The sequence below is a fragment of the Nerophis ophidion genome, linkage group LG25 (assembly GCF_033978795.1).
Source record: "Nerophis ophidion isolate RoL-2023_Sa linkage group LG25, RoL_Noph_v1.0, whole genome shotgun sequence".
NCBI classification, from domain to species: Eukaryota; Metazoa; Chordata; class Actinopteri; order Syngnathiformes; family Syngnathidae; genus Nerophis; species Nerophis ophidion.
The window spans coordinates 31,505,764-31,525,220 of NC_084635.1; the positions used below are offsets into that span (position 1 = coordinate 31,505,764).

The 19,457-nt window shown below is 36.8% G+C and overlaps 1 protein-coding gene across 1 annotated transcript in view; it reads right to left on the reverse strand.

Annotated features, from left to right (window-relative positions):
• The window catches only part of LOC133542850 (protein diaphanous homolog 3-like), a 359,695-nt gene that overhangs the window by 246,296 nt on the left and 93,942 nt on the right, over positions 1 to 19,457 (reverse strand). The window contains exons 11-17 of the mRNA XM_061887061.1: positions 18,852 to 18,962; positions 15,599 to 15,717; positions 15,274 to 15,390; positions 10,724 to 10,842; positions 8,728 to 8,792; positions 3,644 to 3,748; positions 29 to 310 (exon numbers count right to left, since the gene is read on the reverse strand). Of these exons, the coding sequence (XP_061743045.1) occupies positions 29 to 310; positions 3,644 to 3,748; positions 8,728 to 8,792; positions 10,724 to 10,842; positions 15,274 to 15,390; positions 15,599 to 15,717; positions 18,852 to 18,962 (918 nt within the window). The remainder of the gene's footprint in view (positions 1 to 28; positions 311 to 3,643; positions 3,749 to 8,727; positions 8,793 to 10,723; positions 10,843 to 15,273; positions 15,391 to 15,598; positions 15,718 to 18,851; positions 18,963 to 19,457) is intronic.

Genomic DNA, 19,457 nt, shown 5'->3' on the forward strand with positions numbered 1-19,457 from the left:
CCTTTAAAAACCATTCCCACGTACTTACCTTGGACCAATTGAGGCGCTTGGTGCAGTTCTCGGGCTTGAATTGCTTTTTAGGCCTGAGGCCATAAGGCAGGACGAGGCAGGTGGACAAGCCTGGGCCGCCTCCAAGTCCTGGTGGAGGCGGAGGAGGGGGTGCTGGACAACCAGGTAACGGAGGCGGCGGTGGAGGTGGAGGAGGAGGCGGAGGGGGGACTGGCAGGCCAGATGCGGGGTTGCAAGGTGAAGACCCGGTAGGTATTGAAGCAGCGTGGCCAGAAGACCCCGGCACTGGTGCAGATCTACCCTGCAACGGGTGGATCAATACATGTGAGGTGCGAGGTGCCAGTCGGGTCCTCAATATCCTCCAAGAAAATGGAGGCTTCAAAAATCACATCTTTCATTTTTAGAGCTTTGATCCTGAGGTTGCTACCAAGCTTCTGTTCCATTTCTTACTCTCCAATTCTTTTAGAAGCAGGTTGAACATGGCACAGTGTTTACAAAACAAGAAATATCACAATATATTAACTGCCATACAGTCGTGGTCATAAGTTTACATACACTTGTGAAGGACATCAAGTCATGGCTGGTTTGATTTTCCAATCATTTCTACAACTCTTATTTTGTTGTGATAGAGAGCAAATACTTGTTGGTCATGAAAAACATTCATGAAGTTTACATGAACATTTCTGCGCTGCTGACCCGTCTCCGCTCGGGATGGACTCTTGCTGGCCCCACTATGGACTGAACTCACACTATTATGTTAGATCCACTATGGACTGAACTCACACTATTATGTTAGATCCACTATGGACTGGACTCACATTATTATGTTGGATCCACTATGGACTGGACTCTCACACTGTTATGTTAGATCCACTATGGACTGGACTCTCACTATTATGTTAGATCCACTATGGACTGGACTCTCACTATTATGTTAGATCCACTATGGACTGGACTCTCATTGTTATGTTAGATCCACTATGGACTGGACTCTCACTATTATGTTGGATCCACTATGGACTGGACTCTTACACTATTATGTTAAATCCACTATGGACTGGACTCTCACTATTATGTTAGATCCACTATGGACTGGACTCTCACTATTATGTTAGATCCACTATGGACTGGACTCTCACTATTATGTTAGATCCACTATGGACTGGACTCTCACTATTATGTTAGATCCACTATGGACTGGACTCTCACTATTATGTTAGATCCACTATGTACTGGACTCTCACAATATTATGTTAGATCTACTATGGACTGGACTCTCACAATATTATGTTAGATCCACTATGGACTGGACTCTCACACTATTATGTTAGATCCACTATAAACTGGACTCTCACTATTATGTTAGATCCACTATGGACTGGACTCTCTCACTATTATGTTAGATCCACCATGGACTACACCCTCACTATTATGTTAGATAAACTTTTGACTGGACTCTCACACTAATATGTTAGATCCTCTATGGACTGGACTCTCACAATATTATGTTAGATCCACTATGGACTGGACTTTCACACTATTATGTTAGATCCACTATGGACTGGACTCTCATTGTTATGTTAGATCCAATATGGACTGTACTCTCACTATTTTGTTAGATCAACTTTTGACTGGATTCTCACACTATTATGTTAGATCCACTATGGACTGGACTCTCACACTAATATGTTAGATCCACTATGGACTGGACTCTCATTGTTATGTTAGATCCACTATGGACTGGACTCTCACTATTATGTTGGATCCACTATGGACTGGACTCTCACAATATTATGTTAGATCCACTATGGAATGGACTCTCGTTATTATGTTAGATCCACTATGGACTGGACTCTCACTATTATGTTAGATCCACTATGGACTGGACTCTCACTATTATGTTAGATCCACTATGGACTGGACTCTCACTATTATGTTAGATCCACTATGGACTGGACTCTCATTGTTATGTTAGATCCACTATGGACTGGACTTTCACTATTATGTTAGATCCACTATGGACTGGACTGGGTGCTGGTGCCTATCTCAGCTACAATCGGGCGGAAGGCGGAGTACACCCTGGACAAGTCGCCACCTCATCGCAGGGCCAACACAGATAGACAGACAACATTCACACTCACATTCACACACTAAGGACCATTTTAGTGTTGCCAATCAACCTATCCCCAGGTGCATGTCTTCGGAGGTGGGAGGAAGCCGGAGTACCCGGAAGGGACCCACACATTCACGCGGAGGACATCCAAACTCCACTGTGACGCCCATTTTCAGAATGTGCTTGTTCTATTTTTAAACAAATAAAACAATCTGAAGTTGTCTTTATTTTTAACTTATCGTACCGGGATTTTACCAGTCCGGCCACTTGGGAGAAGATTTTTCTCCATTTGGACCCCGATCTAAAATGAGTTTGACACCCCTTGTTTAGAGGTTTTCACCGGAAGTAGAAGTACTTTTTCTGTCTACTAAGCATTATTTTTGATTGATTGATTGAAACGTTTAATAGTAGATTGCACAGTACAGTACTTATTCCGTACAATTGACCACTAAATGGTAACACCCGAATAAGTTTTTCAACTAGTTTAAGTCGGGGTCAACATTAATCAATTCATGGTAATCCATAGCGTTTTTACTCATATGGACTCTTCATTCATCCCTCCAAGCGATGATTTTAAGTTTTACAATATAACTAAAACAATTCTTACTTACTAAACCGTCCCGTGTGTGATGTCAGTAGGAGTGTTTTCATGTATATTTATATGTGCTGTCGTAATGTAATCAAGATAGAGTCATTAGCATTAGCTAATATGCTAACACGTTTATAAGTGTTAGCATTATTAACCTACAATGGCATTCTGTTTATATAGTTTCAGTTTCGTAAATTCACCAAGACATCACCGTGGAGTTATTGAGTCCGTCCATTCACTTCATAGTGTGAATGATGATGGTAAGCTATATTTGTGGCCATGCTGCCCTGGGCTAAACAGACATCTTTATTTGAAAAATCTTAAAACGAGTTTAAAGTAGATGTTAAAAAAAAATACAAATTGTAAATTCATCAAGTCATCAATGTTTTACATCAGATATGTCAGAGTTTACAAATTGTAAATAATATGGCTCCTACAATAATCGATTCAATTACATGATTTGATTAAAAAAAGGCTTTAGTTAATATCCAGTTGCTTCAATGAGTCATTTAATGAACATAACTAATTAAAAAAACAATAAAATCCAGACTGAACGAAGTGCCCGGGAACTTTAAATATGCGGATATACTTTCTGCACGGCCACCACGATAGAGCATACATGAAAGCGGTGGTGTGTGTGTGTCAGCTAATAGCGCAGATTTTGTATGTATTATTTTATTAATACACACATGTTAAATGAACAATTTCAATGCTGATAAGCAATTAATAGAAAACAATTAAGGATACGGCAAGCATTAAACGGTTTATTTATTAGAACCATTTTTCCCTAAAATGCCCATTGAGACTACAGTGTGTGTTTGATTACTACGTGACTAAAATAATCGATAGCCGCAGCCCTACTAAATTTTTAGGTTTGCATGTCACAAGTGAGTTTTTGGTAAAAGAAAATATGTCCAAATAAATATTAATACCTGGGACATGAAGGCGTGCAGCTCTGCTTGCAGCTCAGCCATCTTTTCTTCACACTTAACCAGCTGAGCTTGGGCCTCTTGCCGTTTTACGAACTCTTCATCAAACTAAAAGGAGAAATGTGTTATCAAAAAAGTAATCAACACAACATAATGACATATTGTACAGTAGATCCCTGCTGCTTGTGGGAGATATGTTCCAAGACCCCCAGAAAGGCAGCCATCTGCAGCCTGCACTTAATCTTTCAAGGGCCCGCTTGAAAAGACACAAATATATATACATATATATGTATTTTTTATTAGATTTTTTTCCAAATATTTAAAAAGTGGAATAAAAGAGCTAACTGGTTAAATGTAACAACAGCATTTTGACACTAATAACTGCAAGGCAGGCTGTTTTTTCCGTTAAAGCTGTCATTACTCCAAAAATATTGCATATTTTGTGTGTTAACCATCCATCCATCCATCATCCATCATCTTCCGCTTATCCGAGGTCGGGTCGCGGGGGCAACAGCCTAAGCAGGGAAACCCAGACTTCCCTCTCCCCAGCCACTTCGTCTAGCTCTTCCCGGGGGATCCCGAGGCGTTCCCAGGCCAGCCGGGAGACATAGTCTTCCCAACGTGTCCTGGGTCTTCCCCGTGGCCTCCTACCGGTTGGACGTGCCCTAAACACCTCCCTAGGGAGGCGTTCGGGTGGCATCCTGACCAGATGCCCGAACCACCTCATCTGGCTCCTCTCGATGTGAAGGAGCAGCGGCTTTACTTTGAGTTCTTCCCGGATGGCAGAGCTTCTCACCCTATCTCTAAGGGAGAGCCCCGCCACAAGGCGGAGGAAACTCATTTCGGCCGCTTGTACCCGTGATCTTATCCTTTCGGTCATGACCCAAAGCTCATGACCATAGGTGAGGATGGGAACGTAGATCGACCGGTAAATTGAGAGCTTTGCCTTCCGGCTCAGCTCCTTCTTCACCACAATGGATCGGTACAACGTCCGTATTACTGAAGACGCCGCACCGATCTGCCAGTCGATCTCACGATCCACTCTTCCCCCACTCGTGAACAAGACTCCTAGGTACTTGAACTCCTCCACTTGGGGCAGGGTCTCCTCCCCAACCCGGAGATGGCATTCCACCCTTTTCCGGGCGAGAACCATGGACTCGGACTTGGAGGTGCTGATTCTCATTCCGGTCGCTTCACACTCGGCTGCGAACCGATCCAGCGAGAGCTGAAGATCCTGGTCAGATGAAGCCATCAGGACCACATCATCTGCAAAAAGCAGAGACCTAATCCTGCGGTTACCAAACCGGAACCCCTCAACGCCTTGACTGCGCCTAGAAATTCTGTCCATAAAAGTTATGAACAGAATCGGTGACAAAGGACAGCCTTGGCGGAGTCCAACCCTCACTGGAAATGTGTTCGACTTACTGCCGGCAATGCGGACCAAGCTCTGGCACTGATCGTACAGGGAACGGACCGCCACAATAAGACAGTCCGATACTCCGTGGGGAGTGTGTGTTAACCATATAACAAAAAGTTTCATTTAGCAAAAACAGCATAAAACAAACAAAAATAAATAAAACAATGACAAAATTCCTGAGAATTTTGGTGGGAGGTTTAAAAACAATAAATAAATAAATTAAAAACGGTCATTAATCAGAAATAATAATGAACAAAAATCAATGTTATAAATAATTGACTTATTTAAATTTTTGAGGGGAGAAATCTTGCACATGTGATTTTGCTACAAAAAAATTGATTTTCTTTGACAAAAGGGAACACACACACACACACACACACACACACACACACACACACACACACAAACACAAACACAAAATATGCAATATTTCTCCCTCCAAAATGTCAAATAGGTCACAAATTATTTTTTTTTAATCACACAAATATTCTTAGGAATTTGAAAAGGCCCCACTCAAGTATTTAAAAATAAGTCAGATATATATATATATATATATATATGTGCGTAAATCCCCTGAAGAGCAGGAAAACCTGCGAAACAGGCTCGTAGGGAGGATATAGCCTCTTTCTTTTTTGCTGACCTAACACAAATTCTACCCCAGTATTGAGCACTGTATAACGGATAATGTAAATAAAGTAATGCAGACTGTTCTAAAATCCACCTCACCGAACCCGCTCCTTTATTTTAAGCCAGTTATGTTCAAGTTTTGCACACATTTTCCATAAATGAATACATGTAATGATAACTATTTTGAAGTGTTTCTTATTACAAATGCATTGTTTTTAAAAGTTGCAAGTAATAAGGGATTATTTAGTAAAACCAAAATAATTACAAAACTGCATCAAAATACATAAACTAAAGATGCATCAATAATCGTCTTTTAATCGAAAGAAAACGTTTTTGTTTTGTTTTTGTTTAGTTAATTCATAACGACAGATAGACCTGAAGTTAATATAGAGACTAATGCATTGAAAAATACAAAAAATAGATATATATTTTTAACATTATTTTATGACTGAGACCCTGTAGGGCAGGGTTCACCAACCTTTTTGAAACCAAGAGCTACTTCTTGGGTACTGATTAATGCGAAGGGCTACCAGTTTGATACACACTTAAATAAAATGCCAGAAATAGCCAATTTTCTCAATAAATACATCTATATAAATAAAAAATGGGTATTTCTGTCTATCATTCCGTCATACATTTTTTTTTCTTTTACGGAAGGTTTTTTGTAGAAAATAAATGATGAAAAAACACTTAATTGAACGGTTTAAAAGAGGAGAAAACATGAAAAAAAAAGACAAATTTAATTTTGAAAGTTTATTTTCAATTTCGACTCTTTAAAATTCAAAATTCAACTGAAAAATATGAAGAGAAAAACTAGCTAATTCGAATCTTTTTGAAAAAATTAAAAACATTTCTATGGATCATCATTAGTAATTTTTCCTGATTAAGATTCATTTTATAATTTTGATGACATGTTTTAAATAGGTTAAAATCCAATCTGCACTTTGTTAGAACATATAACTAATTGGACCAAACTATATTACTAACAAAGACAAATCATTATTTCGTCTAGATTTTCCACAACAAAAATTTTAAAACAAATTCAAAAGATTTTGAAATAAGATTTAAATTTGACTCTACAGAATTTCTAGATTTGCCAGAATAATTGTTTTGAATTTTAATCATAAGTTTGAAGAAATATTTCACAAATATTCTTCGTCAAAAAAAACAGAAGCTAAAATGAAGAATTTAATTAAAATGTATTTATTATTCTTTATAATAAAAAATAAAAAATACTTGAACATTGATTTAAATTGTCAGGAAAGAAGAGGAAGGAATTTCAAAGGTAAAAAGGTATATGTGTTTAAAAATCCTAAAATCATTTTTAAGCTTGTATTTTTTTTTTTTTTTTTTAATTGTCTTTCTGAAAGTTATAAGAAGCAAAGTAAAAAAATAAATGAATTTATCTAAACAAGTGAAGACCAAGTCTTTAAAAATTTTTCTTGGATTTTCTCATTCTATTTGAGTTTTGTCCCTCTTACAATAAAAAATGTCGAGCAAAGCGAGGTCAGCTTGTTAGTAAATAAATAAAATAAAAAAAATAGAGGCAGCTCACTGGTAAGTGCTGCTATTTCAGCTATTTTTAGAACAGGCCAGCGGGCGACTCATCTGGTCCTTACGGGCTACCTGGTGCCCGCGGGCACCGCGTTGGTGACACCTGCAGTTGGGTCTACGGCAGTGGTTCTCAACCTTTTTTAATTGATGTACCCCCTGCGAACATTTTTTTAATTCAAGTACCCCCTAATCAGAGCAAAGTATTTTTGGTTGAAAAAAGGAGATAAAGAAGTAAAATACAGCACTATGTCATCAGTTTCAGATTTATTAAATTGTATAACAGTGCAAAATATTGCTCATTTGTAGTGGTCTTTCTTGAACTATTTGGGAAAAAAAGATATAAAAATAACTAAAAACGTGTTGAAAAATAAAGAAGTGATTCAATTATAAACAAAGATTTCTACACATAGAAGTAATCATCAACTAAAAGTGCCCTCTTTGAGGATTGTAATAGAGATCCATCTGGATTCATCAACTTAATTCTAAACATTTCTTCAAAAAAAAAAAATCTTTAACATCAATATTTATGGAACATGTCCACAAAAAATCTCGCTGTGAACGCTGAATATTGCATTGTTGCAATTCTTTTCACAGTTTAAAGAATAGAATAGAAAGTACTTTATAGATCCCTGGGGGAAATTCACCACGCTAGTTCGCTCACAATAGACAATAATAATAATAAATAGTATATAACATATATATATATATATATAATATATGAATAGTATAAATATATTATACATTTAAATGCAGTCAAGGAACATATACATTATATTATTATGAACTTACATTCATATTTTGTTGAAGCATTATTCAATAAATATATTTATAAAGGACTTTTTGCTATTTTTGAAATATTTTTAAAAAATCTCACGTACCCCTTGCAATACCTTCAAGTACCCCCTGGGGTACGCGTACCCCCATTTGAGAACCACTGGTCTACGGGATTAAACTTGAAAGAAGCAATAAAGGTTACAAAAAAATCGATACTGTACTGGGTTTGAAAATATTTAAATTTTTTATCTATAATATCAAAATGGCCACCATACTTTGTTTTTTAAGGTGCAACCATCAGTGTTAAAATTTTGGACACGCCTACAAATTTCATGCAGATGTATTTTCATACTTGAGTGAGTTTAAGTATCATATGCAGCGTGTTTGCTACAAACTAACCACAGAGGCACTCAACGACCTTGTAATGCTTAGTAATGACCTCTGCAGAACAACTATTTACACATAAGTAGCAATACAGAAAATGTGTGTGTAAACCTGCTAAGATAACGTCAATAAAACACAAACCGTGTTTTTTAAACATTAATAAAATATGCTCTTCAGGGGAGTAGGAGAGCCTGAAACTGTATTTATAGAGAACATGTTGACTGATTTGAGCCAATTGTATCCTGCAAGTTGAATGATGATTGGGACCAGGTGACTCAGTGAGGACGCAGTGCGATACAAACACAAAAAAAAGACGAAAATCGACACTTGCCTTCTCCGCCAACTCTGAAGCTTGTTGTTCGTACTCATCACATCGCACTTTATCCACACAAACCTCTGAAAACAAGAAATAAAATGATTACCCACACTTGGTGATACATCTGCAATACAGAGCATCTACTATGTGGGCATTATTGGGGTGTCCCGGGTTGATACTGATATCAACGTGATACCCGCAGATAGTATCGACTTGTATTTAAAAAGCTCCGATACAAGCAGTCTTGTTAACATCTGAATGTCCTCTAATAGAAACGAGGTTGCCCTTTTTGTTCCATTTTATTTACAAAAGGTAAGCATGCCAGGCTTGGGGCTACTAGGAGCTGGCAGCTACACAACAGCTAAGCACAAAATAGCACACAAGCTAGACGTACCGTATTTCCTTGAATTGCCGCCGGGTATATAGTATGCGCCTGCCTAGAATTACTGCCGGGTCAAACTCGTTTCGCAAAATATTCTTTTTATTAGCGCATGTCTAGAATTTCCGCCGGGTCAAACTCGTTTCGCCAAATAATTAGCATATGCCTAGGATTTCCGCCGGGTCAAACTCGTCACGTCACGAGTGACACTTCACCTGTCATCATTTTCAAAATGGAGGAGGCTGATTTCAATCATTTGAAATCGTATAAAGGGAAGAAGATTAAGAGCTATTCAGTAGGATTTAAGGTCCAAGCTATTGAATATGCTAAAAAGAACAGTAAGCAGCTATGTTTTATTAATATACCGTAGCTGCGTGTGTCAAATATGAGTCATTAAATGACTCCCGCCTCCTGGTGGAAGAGGGCGCTAGTGATCCTTCTTGCGACTACTCGGCTGCAGAAAAAGTGACAACAAGCAGCAAGAGTGAGCAGCGATCGTTTATTTTTTCCTCTCGCTTGCACTTTTAACATGGATTACATATCCAAAATAAAACAGTTTTCTAAACTGGACTTTCAATCGAAGCAGGAGGTAATAGAGGAAGATCTCCATCGAGACAGAGAGACTTTTAAAACTGAAGAAAGGAAGACTTCTCAATCGATGCTTTTTATAAGAAAGAGCTGAGCATGGACTTCGTTTATAAGTAAAGGTAAGACCATAATAATGTTTTTTTTAATTAAATATGCTTTTCATGATGGTATCCTTACATCATACTCATACAAATACAAATTTATAAGCGCAGGCCTAAATTCATCGCATGCCTTTGGTAAGTGCCGGAGTGAGAAGAGGTTTTAAAATAATTAGCGCATGCTTGCCTTTACCGCATGCCTTTGGTAAACGCCGAAGTGAGGTTTTAAATTAATTAGCGCCCCGGCGGCAATTCAAGGAAATACGGTCGATGTAAAGTGGGAAGTAAACGTTCATATAAAATAAAACAGTTTTCTAAACTGGACTTTCAATCAAAGCAGGAGGTAATAGAGGAAGATCTCCATCGAGACAGAGAGACTTTTAAAACTGAAGAAAGATAAGGAAGACTTCTATAAACAAGTTATTGATGCTTTTGATCAGGATGGAGCTATGCATGGACTTCATTTATAAGAAATGTAAGACCATATTAACATTTTTTTTATTAAATGTGCTTTTTATGATGGTATCCTTACATCACACTCAAATTTTTAAGCGCAGGCCTTTGGTAAGGGCCGGAGTGAGAAGAGGTTTTAAAAAAATGTGCGCATGCTTGCCTTTACCACATGCCTTTGGTAAACGCCGGAGTGAGAAGAGGTTTTAAATTAATTAGCGCCCCGGAGGCAATTCAAGGAAATACGGTACGTAATAATCATTGAACAATATTGCAGTGTAAACAAAGCACTTTTTCGCAGTTTTAAAGTTGCATATTACTTAGACAAAGTCTACAAGGCAGTATTAAAATATCCAATAATAAACATGTCCGCATCAGTTCAACTTACTGCGCCGTGAGCTTTATATAATGAATCATTGTGAGCACTCGGTGCTGCCGATAATCGTATCGGGACACTCTTAATAATGATATCATGTTACAAATTTTCATGACATACCCAGAAGGTGGCTGAAGTCCACGTCAAGGCGTTTGCGGTAACTGAAGTCGGGGTCTGTTCCGTTACGATGCAGGACAATTTGAGAGACACACTCCTCAATGATTTTAAAGTACTGGGGCCTGAGAGACAGTCGAATGAAAATGAAAGGTGAGGCAGACTCATGATTTAATTAAAAAAAGAATGTCCAATTGCTCCATGAACAAAGAACATTTTTAATATTCAGTGGAATTAGTAGGTTTATGATGCACATTTTAATTCTGCATTTCTACTCAAAGGGACAAATACAAGTTGCACTGACATTAAATTAATAAAAACAAAAACAAAAGAAATAACCAGAAAACATTGTTGTACTTAATGTATAAGTAACATTTGAAAATGTTTATCTACTTTGGTAATAAGGTGATTATATAAAGAATGCAATTTGGTGTGTTGTGTAAAAAAAAAAATGGAAAAAAAAAATTTTCAACAGTAACTAAAGTTCAGGGAGTGGCGGTAAAATTTCTGTCAACTAAGGGAAATAATTGTGAATGTCTTGTAATATGTTAGCATTTGAGCTAGTTAGCGATGAGCGCACTAGCTGTTGCTCCAAGAAATGGGCAGCATTACCTCGTGATTTTCAAAGTTTAAAAGTTCAATTAATAAATAAATACAGTGATAAATTCTAAAAAAAATAGTCACCGTGATAAATAAAATGCAGGGTTTCCCACAGTGCTTTTTAACAACAAAGAGCCACCGCCTAAACTAAAGTATTAAAAAAAATATATTCATATATTTTTTTTTTATTCTTTATTTTTTTGTCCTGGCAGCTTCTCAGGCAAATCATATAGTTGATGTAGAAGCCCATATCTGAGTGTGTTGGTGCGTGTTTGTTACGGACAACAAAGCCCTGTCTGTCTGAGAGAAAGACAAGCATTATTGACCTACAGGTAACAACTAAGTTATTTCACTTTACCCTTTTCTGTGTTGAAGCAGCTAAAAAGAACATTATGTTAAATGAAGAGGTTCTGTCTGTTAGTTGATATAATAACGTAAGTGCATCATCATAAAGCCTACATGAACTCCATGCTGTTCAGGGATGAATAGTCTCTCCAATTGCTAGTGTACTATTTTTTTCAGCTATAGCTACATTAAACAGTAGTAATGTAGCAGCCTAGTTTTGAATGGCAGGGTCCCTGCTATCAAATGTTGATAGAAATATAACATTTACATATTAAAAATTAACTACAGTCTTCCCAAATGCTGTAATAAATTAAACATGTTGAGTTGAGCATATGTCAGCATGTGGCCCCACTTTATTGCAAACGCTTATTTACTTAGTCATTATTTTGACTTCGTAAATATTGACTTACTAAGACAAAATAATCAATGACATACTTAGTATCTCAGGTAAATAGGGTTGTTTTGTGTTTTGTTTTTACTTTACGGAAATAATATTGAGATATATATAGTATATTAAAATTCAGCAAGCAGAGTGGAAAACACAACCAAAAGCCGAACGACTTCACCACAGTCTGTAGTCTCCTGCCATCCAGGTAGCGATGAGATGGAGACATGATGGTGACGACAAACCAAATTACATTTACATATACACAAAATTGTTAATGCTTGCAAATGATTAAGTACATAATGGAATTTTAATTATCATGATTAATAACATTTTGTAAATTGGAACAAACACAATATGGAATTTGGATTAATCACATTATGTAATTCGGATTAATCATGATTAATACCATTTTGGAATTTGGAATAATATTGATTAATCACATTATACAGTTTGGATTAATCACAATATGGAATTTTGGATTAATCATGATTGATTAATTACATTGTAGAATTTGAATTAATCACATTATGGAATTTGGATTAATCATGACTAAAACCATTTTGGAATTTGGGTTAGTCTTGATTAATCACATTTTTGAATTTGGATAATACACATTATGGAATTTGGATTAATCAATACCAATTTGGAATTTGGATTGATCACATTATCTAATTCAAATTAATAATGATTAACACCATTTTGGAATTTGGATTGATCACATTATAGAATTTGGATTAATCACATTATCTAATTCGGATTAATAATTATTAATACCATTTTGGAGTTTGAATTAATCTAATTAATCACATGATGGAATTTGGATTAATCACATTATAGAATTTGGATTAAACAATAATACCATTTTGTAATTTGGATTAATCATATTATATAATTTGGATTAATCACATTATGGAATTTGTATTAATCACATTTTGGAATTTGGATTAATCAAATTTTGGAATTGGGATTATTCATGATTAATCACATTATACAATTTGGATTAATCCCATTATGTAATTTGGATTAATCATGATTAATCACATTATAGAATTTGGATTAATCACATTATGGAATTTGGATTAATCATTGTCTGTCTATCTGTGTTGGCCCTGCGATGAGGTGGCGACTTGTCCAGGGTGTACCCCGCCTTCCGCCCGATTGTAGCTGAGATAGGCGCCAGCGCCCCCCGCGACCCCAAAAGGGAATAAGCGGTAGAGAATGGATGGATGGATGGATGACTAAAACCAATTTGGAATTTGAATTCATCTTGATTAATCACATTACGAAATTTGGATTATACACATTATGGAAGTAGGATTTATCAATACAATTTTGGAATTTGGATTAATCACATTATGAAATTTGGACTAATCACATTATGTAATTCAGATTAATAATGATTAATACCAATTTGGAGTTTGGATTAATCTTAATTAATCACATTATGGAATTTGCATTAATCATTAAAACCATTGTGGAATTTGGATTAATCACATTACATAATTCTGATTAATCATATTATGGAATTTTGATTAATCATCAATACCATTTTGGAATTTGGATTAATCACATTATAGAATTTGGATTGATTGCATTATTAAATTTGAATTAATCGCAATATGGAATTTGGATTAATTACATTATTAAATTTGGATTAATCACATGATGGAATTTGGATCAATCATGATTAATAACATTTTGGAATTTGGATTAATCTAGATTCATTACAGGTGATTACTTGCTTGCAGAATTAAAATGTTGCATGAATTGATTGATCACTGACCGTAGGTAAGGCAGTTAAGGTCACAGGTTCATCAAAATCATGATAAATCAAAGTGATATATCGGATCATTTTGTAATTAATCATGACTCAATTTATTCATTTTGACAGCCCTATTCTGTAATGCAAACAGTCAGGGATTTAAAACTGAAAAATAAATACAAATTTAAACCGGCACAGTTATATCCCTAATTACAGTTCACAAACGACATACACGCGTAGTAAGTAAGCACGGTAATGGCCGAACTGTAATAAATTATTAAAACTACAATTAAAAAAATAAAAGTGTATTTAATTTTTTTTAAATTTATTTATTTTTTATTTTTTTCCTGTGCTTACATTTTCAAATTTTGCAGTATTTTCTTACACTTTATAACGCATATTCCTTCTTTATTCAGGTTACATTTCAAATAAAAATGTTTACATTTTATGTATAGGTCTCCTTATTTTTGGTACGTCATAAAAAATATCAATAATTAACAGGGCTGCGAATCCTTGGGTGTCCCACGATTCGATTCAATATCGATTCTTGGGATCATGATTCGATTCAAAATCGATTTTTTTTTTCCCAATTCAACACGATTCTCGATTCAAAAACAATTTTTTTCCCGATTTAAAACGATTCTGTATTTATTCAATACATAGTATTTCAGCAGGATCTACCCCAGTCTGCTGACATGCAAGCAGAGTAGGAGATTTTTGTAAAAAGCTTTTATAATTGTAAAGGAAAATGTTTTATCAACTGATTGCAATAATGTAAATTTGTTTTAACTATTAAACGAACCAAAAATATGACTTATTTTATCTTTGTGAAAACATTGGACACAGTGTGTTCTCAAGCTTATGAGATGCGATGCAAGTGTAAGCCACTGTGACACTATTGTTCTTTTTTTTTTCTTTTTTTGTAAATGTCTAATGATAATGTCAATGAGGGATTTTTAATCACTGCTATGCTGAAATTATAACTAATATTGATACTGTTGTTGATAATATTCATGTTTGTTTTACTACTTTTGGTTTGTTCTGTGTCGTGTTTTCCTCAATTGCTCTGTTTATTGCAGTTCTGAGTGTTGCTGGGTCACGTTTGGTTTTGGAATTGGATTGCATTGTTATGGTATTGCTGTGTATTGTTTTGTTGGATTGAAAAAAAAAAAATGGATTTTTTAAAAATCAGAATCGATTCTGAATTGCACAACGTGAGAATCGCGATTCAAATTCAAATCGATGTTTTCCCACATCTCTAATAATTATGGATATGGACCAACATAAAACACTTACATTGCGATACAGTTTTCAGCCATATTGCCCTACCCTAGTAGAAAAATCCTCAGAAACGTGGCGTTAAAAATGCTGAATTGCAAAATAGGTGGGGATCCACAGTTCTAAAACCAGTTTTTTCCCGGTTGCAACCGTCATAGTGAAAAAGCAGAAGATGTGACAGACCTGACGAAGTAGTCGGTGCGTATGAGTACCAAGTGCTGCAGAATGGAGAGGAAATACATTTCCGCAGGGCTGTCCTTCACCATGTTCTGCAAAATACTGAACACGTCCCCTGCATCAGTAAGGCTGGTCAAGGACTTGTAGATGAATGGAAGCCATTCTTTGTCACCACAAAGAACATACTTTCCAATGAACACTCCACAAATTATTGCTAATATCTATTCATGAATATTTTGACCTTACACTTGCTGGCATTGCTGCTTTCGTTTCATAAGAAACAGGTGAGCAGCAAACAGCCAGTGAATGTTAAAAAAAATGAAAAGGATATTCCAGCTCGCTTCGGATGTCCTCCAGCCGGTGAGAGAATTCTATCATGTCTTCTTCTTTGTGCTCCTCAAATACCTTCAGCTGAATGTCGAGGGCCTCGTTCCTCACGGACAACAGTTGCTGTGCAAGGTGAAGGGAAATTAGAGTTGCGAGGGGACAAAAAGGCCAACATTGGGGTGCGATATCAGCATGGAGAGGTCATCAGCATACTTGCCAACCCTCCCAATTTTCCAGGGAGACTCCCCGAATTTCGGTGCCCCTCCCGAAAATCAACCATTCCCCCGAATTTCTCACGATTTCCACCAGGACAACCGTATTGGGAGCGTGCCTTTAGCGTCCTCTACAACCTGTCCTTACGTCCACTTTTCCTCCATTTAAACAGCATGCCGGCCCATTCACGTGATATATGCGATTTTAACACGCTTGAGTGAATGCCATGCATACTTGATCAACATCCATACAGGTCACACTGAGCATACTTGCCAACCTTGAGACCTTTGATTTTGGGAGGTGGGGGGTGTGGTTAAGAGGGGAGGAGTATATTTACAGCTAGAATTCACCAAGTCAAGTATTTCATATATATATATATATATATATATATATATATATACATATATACAGTTGTGATCAAAATTATTCAACCCCCACACAATTTTGGTGTTTTACCAAGTTGGAGATTTATTCCAAATTTGGTTTATAGTCATATCAAATAAAGATGCATTAAATAGACAAATGCAACATGAATTACAACATTATATTTTTTAACATACCAAACAGTGTCATTTCTCTTAATATCTCATTGACAAAATTATTCAACCCCTTGAAGATCATAACTCTTAAGAACAGAATTTGAATAATGTCGTTTCAATCAGGTGTTGAAAACACCTGTAGATGTGATCAGAACCATAACGAGCAACAATTAAACTGATTGAAAAAGACTGTGACGCTCAGCTTCTTGTAGATGGTCAATGCTGTATTTGCAACATGGTGAAGTCCAGGGAGTGGTCAAAGAAGTCAAGAGAGGAGGTCATTTCTCTTCATAAGAAAGGATATGGATATAAGAAAATAGCAAAGACATTACACATTCCAAGAGACACAGTTGGGAGCATAATTTGCAAGTTTAAAGCGAAAGGCACAGCGGAAACACTACCTGAGGATGCTGTGTGCAACTGCATTTGAAGCGTACAGTGGTGAAAACCCCCCGGGCAACAGCTGAGGAATTACAACAGGACATTGCAGAGGGGGGAACGCAGGTTTCGTCCCAGACAATAAGGTGCGCACGACGAGATGAAGGCCTCCATGCCAGAACTCCCAGGCGCACCCCACTTCTGACTACCAGGCACAAGAAAATTAGACTCCAGTATGCCAAAAATCATCTCAACTCTTTCGGCCTATGAATCAACGTTATGTCTAGAGGAGAAAAAATGAAGCTTACAAAGAGAAGAACACCTTTCCTACTGTTAAGCATGGTGGGGGGTCAATCATGCTCTGGGGCTGTTTCTCTGCCTCAGGTACCGGGAATCTCCAGCGCGTTCAAGGCATTAGGAATTCTATTTCCTAGCAGGATATATTAGCTGCAAATGTCATGAAGTCAGTGACGAAGCTGAGGCTTGGGAGACGTTGGACCTTCCAACAGGACAAGGATCCCAAGCATATCTCCAAATCAACATCAGAGTTGCTGCAGAAGAAGGGCTGGAAGACTCTAGAGTGGCCTTCACAGTCGCCAGACCTAAATCCTGTAGAAAACCTGTGGTGGGACTTGAAGAAGGCAGTTGCAGCACGCAAGCCCAAGAATATGAATGAACTGGAGACTTGGCTTCTGAGAGCTTCAAAATGTAATGAATAAAATGCTCAAGTTGTTGATAAACCAGCAATTATTTTTATAATTAAATATGGTCATTTTAAATGAATCATTATGATCATTTAAAATTAATTACTTCAAATGTTTATTTTAATGTATAATTCTATGGCTGAATGTGATGAGTCAGAAAAAATACAAATAAAAATACAATACATTTTGAGGTTTTTAGCAAAATATAGTAAAAATTTAGTTCGTTTTTTATATACTGAGGCGGGGGTGTGTTTGGGGGCGTGGTTAAGAGGGGAGGAGTATATTTACAGCTAGAATTCACCAAGTCAAGTATTTCATATATATATATATATATATATATATGCAAACAAAACTGTGTTTAAATAATTGATACTTCAAACTTGCATAAACAAAATCTTAAGGAATACAACATAACTTAGCTTCTGAGAGCTTCAAAATGTAATGAATAAAATGCTCAAGTTGTTGATAAACCAGCAATTTTTTTTTTAATTAATATGGTGATTTTAAATGAATTCTTATGATAATTTAAAATTAATTACTTCAAATATGTTTATTTTAATGTATAATTCTATGGCTGGATGTAATAAGGAGTCAGAAAAAATACAAATAAAAATACAATTAATTTTGATGTTTTTAGCAAAATATAGTAAAAATTTTGTTAGTTTTTTTTTTTAAATTAATAATAATATTTATTTTTAGGTAAGATAAACATAATACAATTTATCTCTAGTCTGGATGATTTAGTTCTTGTCACCCTGTTGTCCTCCCGTCACTTCCCCAAGGATGGCTCCATGAGCTGGGCAAACGCCTGGAGATGCCCTACGTCAGTGCTCCCCAACCTTTTTGGAACTGCGGACCGGTCAACGCTTGAAATGTTGTCCTCTAAACCGAGGTACGTACCGAACCGAAATTTTTGTGTACCGTTACACCCCTAGGTACACCTAATTTTTACATAGCTGCCATCTAGGAACAATGCTAATTAGGTGTCAAGACACACCCAATCATAATGATGATTTATCCATCATAGTTCTAATTGTCAAAAAACATGAAATAGACACCAATTTTGGATTTGTAGCTCATCTGGTTCGAATGTAGAGGCAAAGGCGTGTTCAGGTGGTGGCCATGTTGGATCAGCCCCTGTGGCGACCCCAAAGGTCACTAGCCAAATCATTTAAGTATGCCCTGAGCTACACCTGTGCCAAATTCGGCGCTTTTAGACAAAAGTGAACAAACACACCCTAAAATCTCCCTAAGGCCCCCCAGTGATCAATAAAGTACTTTCTATTCTATTCTATTATATATCTGTGACTTAATAGTCTGATGTGGCTAATAGGTGAACAATTATAAAGTTTGCAAATGGAGGATCCGCTGTCCACATCGAGGAGTTCACTTGTGTTTAACTTGATGGGGAGGAAGGACTTACCGGCAAAATGTCCTTCAGACCACAACGTATAAATTCATTCCGGATGTGCAGCCTCAAGTCCAGCTCGTCGGGAGACGTCACGAGCGCGTTGATGAGCTGCATGCACGCCACCTGCGATGCAAACGGCAGAGAGCAGAGCGGTCGCGTGAGCGAAAGAAAACAATGTCGTCGTTCATCCAGATGTGGAAGAAGAGCATGTCAACATGCGTACTGAATTACTCATGTCCCCAAAAGGACATCACCAATTCATGACTGTTGTGTTGCCTCCTGCTCGGGAGGGAGCGTCTAAATATTCATGCCAACACTCTACATACAAAATTACCAGAGAATTGAAGGTACAATTAGTCAATAGCATCTGAACGCCACACCGCCACGGATAAATCACTTATTGAATATTTCAGAGATCTACTGATGTATGAAACATATCAGGGGATCTTAGATACCCAGAATGGATCAACAAATAATTTATGGCAATATCCTAGTTGTTTGTTGTTCAAGCTCCCCTTTTGATTGTGTGTTCAGGACACACATGCTCACTTTTAAATGCTTTTAGGGCAAGGGGTGTCCAAAAACTGTAAAAATATAAGAGAAAAGAGCCAAAAGATG